Source organism: Propithecus coquereli, unplaced genomic scaffold, assembly GCF_000956105.1.
Source record: "Propithecus coquereli isolate 6110/MARCELLA unplaced genomic scaffold, Pcoq_1.0 Scaffold228, whole genome shotgun sequence".
In the NCBI taxonomy this organism is placed as follows: domain Eukaryota; kingdom Metazoa; phylum Chordata; class Mammalia; order Primates; family Indriidae; genus Propithecus; species Propithecus coquereli.
Window position 1 is genome coordinate 1,367,789 of NW_012147819.1, and position 3,244 is coordinate 1,371,032.

Below are 3,244 nucleotides of genomic sequence, written 5' to 3' on the forward strand. Positions count from 1 at the left end.
CATCTAATAGATGAAAAACGTTTATGCATAAAGAACAATTTGCCCTAACGTCATCCAGTGTTACTGGTGTAAGAGTTAAGATTAGACCTCAAGTCCTATTCTTAATCCTTTATCCCACCCCCTCACCCCCTCATACAGTTATGTTTTGCTTAAGGATGGGGATATATTCTGAGAAATGCGTCATTAAGCAATTTCATTGTTGTGCATACTATGTTTAAGAGCTCCTTGTTTATTAACTCACTAACTCTTGATCTGTAATATTTCTTGCAAGTGTTTCACCGGTTATTTGCCTTTTGATTTTATTGTGTTTTTTTAACATGGAGTCTAAAAATTCTCTCTCTCAGCTGCTATGTCAGTAAAGGAAGTCCTTCAAAGTTTAGTTGATGATGGTATGGTTGACTGTGAGAGGATTGGAACTTCTAATTATTATTGGGCTTTTCCAAGTAAAGCTCTTCATGCAAGGAAATGTAAGTTGGAGGTTCTGGAATCTCAGGTAAGCCATCACAGTTAAAAGTAATAGATTTGCTTTGCAACAAAGATTGGTTTTACTTAACCTCTTCATTTGGTGGGTTTTCTTAAATTTTTAATGTGTATCACTTGACTAAAAAGTCTAAAGATGATCTGCATCTCTATCTTTCTTCTAAATAATATGAGTACCTTAGAATGTTCTAACTTTCTTATTCCCATATGTCATGATACTGTTGTCCAGTATTTTCTTTTAATCAATGGACTTTTTTTTTTGGAAGCAGTTTTAGGTTTACAGAAAATCTGATGGAAAAGTACACAGTTTCCAAATATATGCCCCTTCTCCCTCACCATGCATATAATTTCCCCTGTTACTTACATCCTATATTAATGTGGTACTTTTGTTATAATTGATGAGCCAATATTGATACCTTATTATTAACTTAAGTCTATAGTTTACATTAGGGTTCAATCTCGGTGTTGTAAATTCTGTGGGTTTTGAAAAATGCTTGATGACATGTGATCATAATTACAGTATCATATAGCATAGTTTCAGTGTCCTGAAAATCCTCTGTACTCAACCTATTCATTCCTCCCTCCTCCCACTGCCTGGCAACCAATGATCTTTTTACGGTCTGTGTAGTATTGCCTTTTCCAGTCATGTAGCTGGAATCGTGCACTATGCAGCCTTTTCAGATTGGCTTTTTTCACTTAACAATATGCATGTAAGGTTTCTCCATGTCTTTTAGTGACTTGATAGCTCATTTCTTTTTATTGTTAATAATATTCCGCCATATAGATATACCATAGTTCATTTATCCATTGAGCTATTGAAGAACACCTGGGTTGCTTCCAAGTTTTGGTAGTTATGAATAAAGTCACTATCAACATTCGTATGTATGTTTTCTATAGACATGAGTTTTCAACTCATTTGGGTAAAGACCAAGGAGCATGATTGCTGGATCATATGGTAAGCATATGTATGTTTAGTTTCTATGAAGCCGCCAAACTGTCTTCAAAAGTGACTACCATTTTGCATTCCCAACTATTAATATAGTAGATGAGAGTTCCTGTTACTCCACATCCTTGTCAGCATTTGGTGTTGTCAGTGTTTTGTATTTTAGCCATTCTGGTAGGAGTGTAGTGGTATCTCGTTGTTGTTTTAACTTGCAATTCCCTAAAGACATATGAAAAATAAGCATTTTCATATGCTTATTTGCAACCTATATAAGAAAAGGTATTCGTTTAGATCTTTTGCCCATTTTTAATGGGATTTTTTGTTTTCTTGTTGCATTTTAATACTCCTGTACATGTTTTGAACACCAGTCCTTTATCAGATATGTGTTTTTCAAAGATTTTCTCTCAGTTTGTGGCTTGTCTTTTTATTATCTTAACAGCGTCTTTCACAGAGCAGACATTTTCAATGTTAATGAAGTCCGATTGATCAATTTTTTCTTTCACTGATTGTTCTTTTGGTGCTGTAGCTAAAATGTCATGGCCAAACCCAAGGTCGTCTGTATTTTCTCCTATGTTATCTTTCGGGAGTTTCATAGTTTTGCATTTTACATTTAGGTTTATCATCCATTTTGAGTTAATTTTTGTGAAAGGTAAAAAGTCTGTGTCTAAATTCATTTTTTTGTATATGCATGTCCAGAGTGACTGTATTTTAATAGAATTTATTTCCTTTGTAATCCTATACATTTTATGGCTTTAAAAACATTATTTCAAGAAGGAATCCAAACTAAAGGACAATTTTAAATAATTTGTTCAGCCAGGGTTTAAGAGTGATAAACCCTCTCAATCTTTGTTTGAAAATGTCTGACTTACCATTGCTTCTTGAATACAGAATTCTTAGTTATTTTTCCTCATCATTTTGAAAATATTACCTCATCGTTTTATGGCATCTGTTGTTGCTAATGAAATGTTTTGCTGTTGGTCTACTTGTCTTTTTTGATTTTCTTAGTAATCTCTCTTTTGTTTGCTTTTAAGATTTCCTGCGGTGGCTCACACCTATAATCTCAGTGCTTTGGGAGGTTGAGGAGGGAGAATTATTTGAGGCCAGGACTTTGAGACCAGCCTGGGCAAAATAGTGAGACGCTGTCTCTACAAAAATATTTAAAAACTAGCTGGGTGTGGTGGTGTTCACTGGTGATCCTAGCTTCTTGGGAGGCTGAAGCAGAAGGATGGCTTGAGCGTAGAAGTTTGAGGTTATAGTGAGCTATGATCATGCTACTACACTCCAGCCTGGGCAACAGAGTGAGACTCTGTCTCTAAAACAAACAAACAAAAAGACTTCCTTTAGTCTTGGATATTATGTTTTGATGATATTTGATCAGAATGAGTCTGAGTTTGCTTTTTTTTAAAAATTTTTTCTGCTTAAGACTCTGGCTGCTTCTTCAATCTAATGATTAAAGTCTTCTATCCTAGAAAATTCTAAAGTGGTATCACATAAACTGTTTCCCTGTTATCTCTGTTCCTTCCTTCTGATGTTCCTATTCGGCATACATTAGACCTCCTCATTCTATCCTCCATGTTGTTGTATCGCTTTTTTTTATTTTTCCATGTCTTTGCATGTCTGTGATTCATTACAGTTAATTTTCTCAACTCTCTTTTACTTATAATTCTTTTCGTAGCTATTTCAAATCTGCCACTTAGGCTGTTCATTGAGTTTTTTATTTCAATAATTAAATTTCATCTCTAGAAATTCTATTTGGTTCTTTTTAGTTCTGCCTATCCTGATTTTCTTATACTGTTCTATACTTTTATCTCTTATAATTTT

General features: G+C 34.2%; 1 protein-coding gene across 1 annotated transcript in view; it reads left to right on the forward strand.

Annotated features, from left to right (window-relative positions):
* The first annotated feature begins 349 nt into the window (after nucleotides 1-349).
* MND1 (meiotic nuclear divisions 1 homolog (S. cerevisiae)) overlaps nucleotides 350-3,244 on the forward strand; it is a 67,843-nt gene continuing 64,948 nt past the window's right edge. The window contains exon 1 of the mRNA XM_012645240.1: nucleotides 350-493. Within this exon, the coding sequence (XP_012500694.1) occupies nucleotides 350-493 (144 nt within the window). The remainder of the gene's footprint in view (nucleotides 494-3,244) is intronic.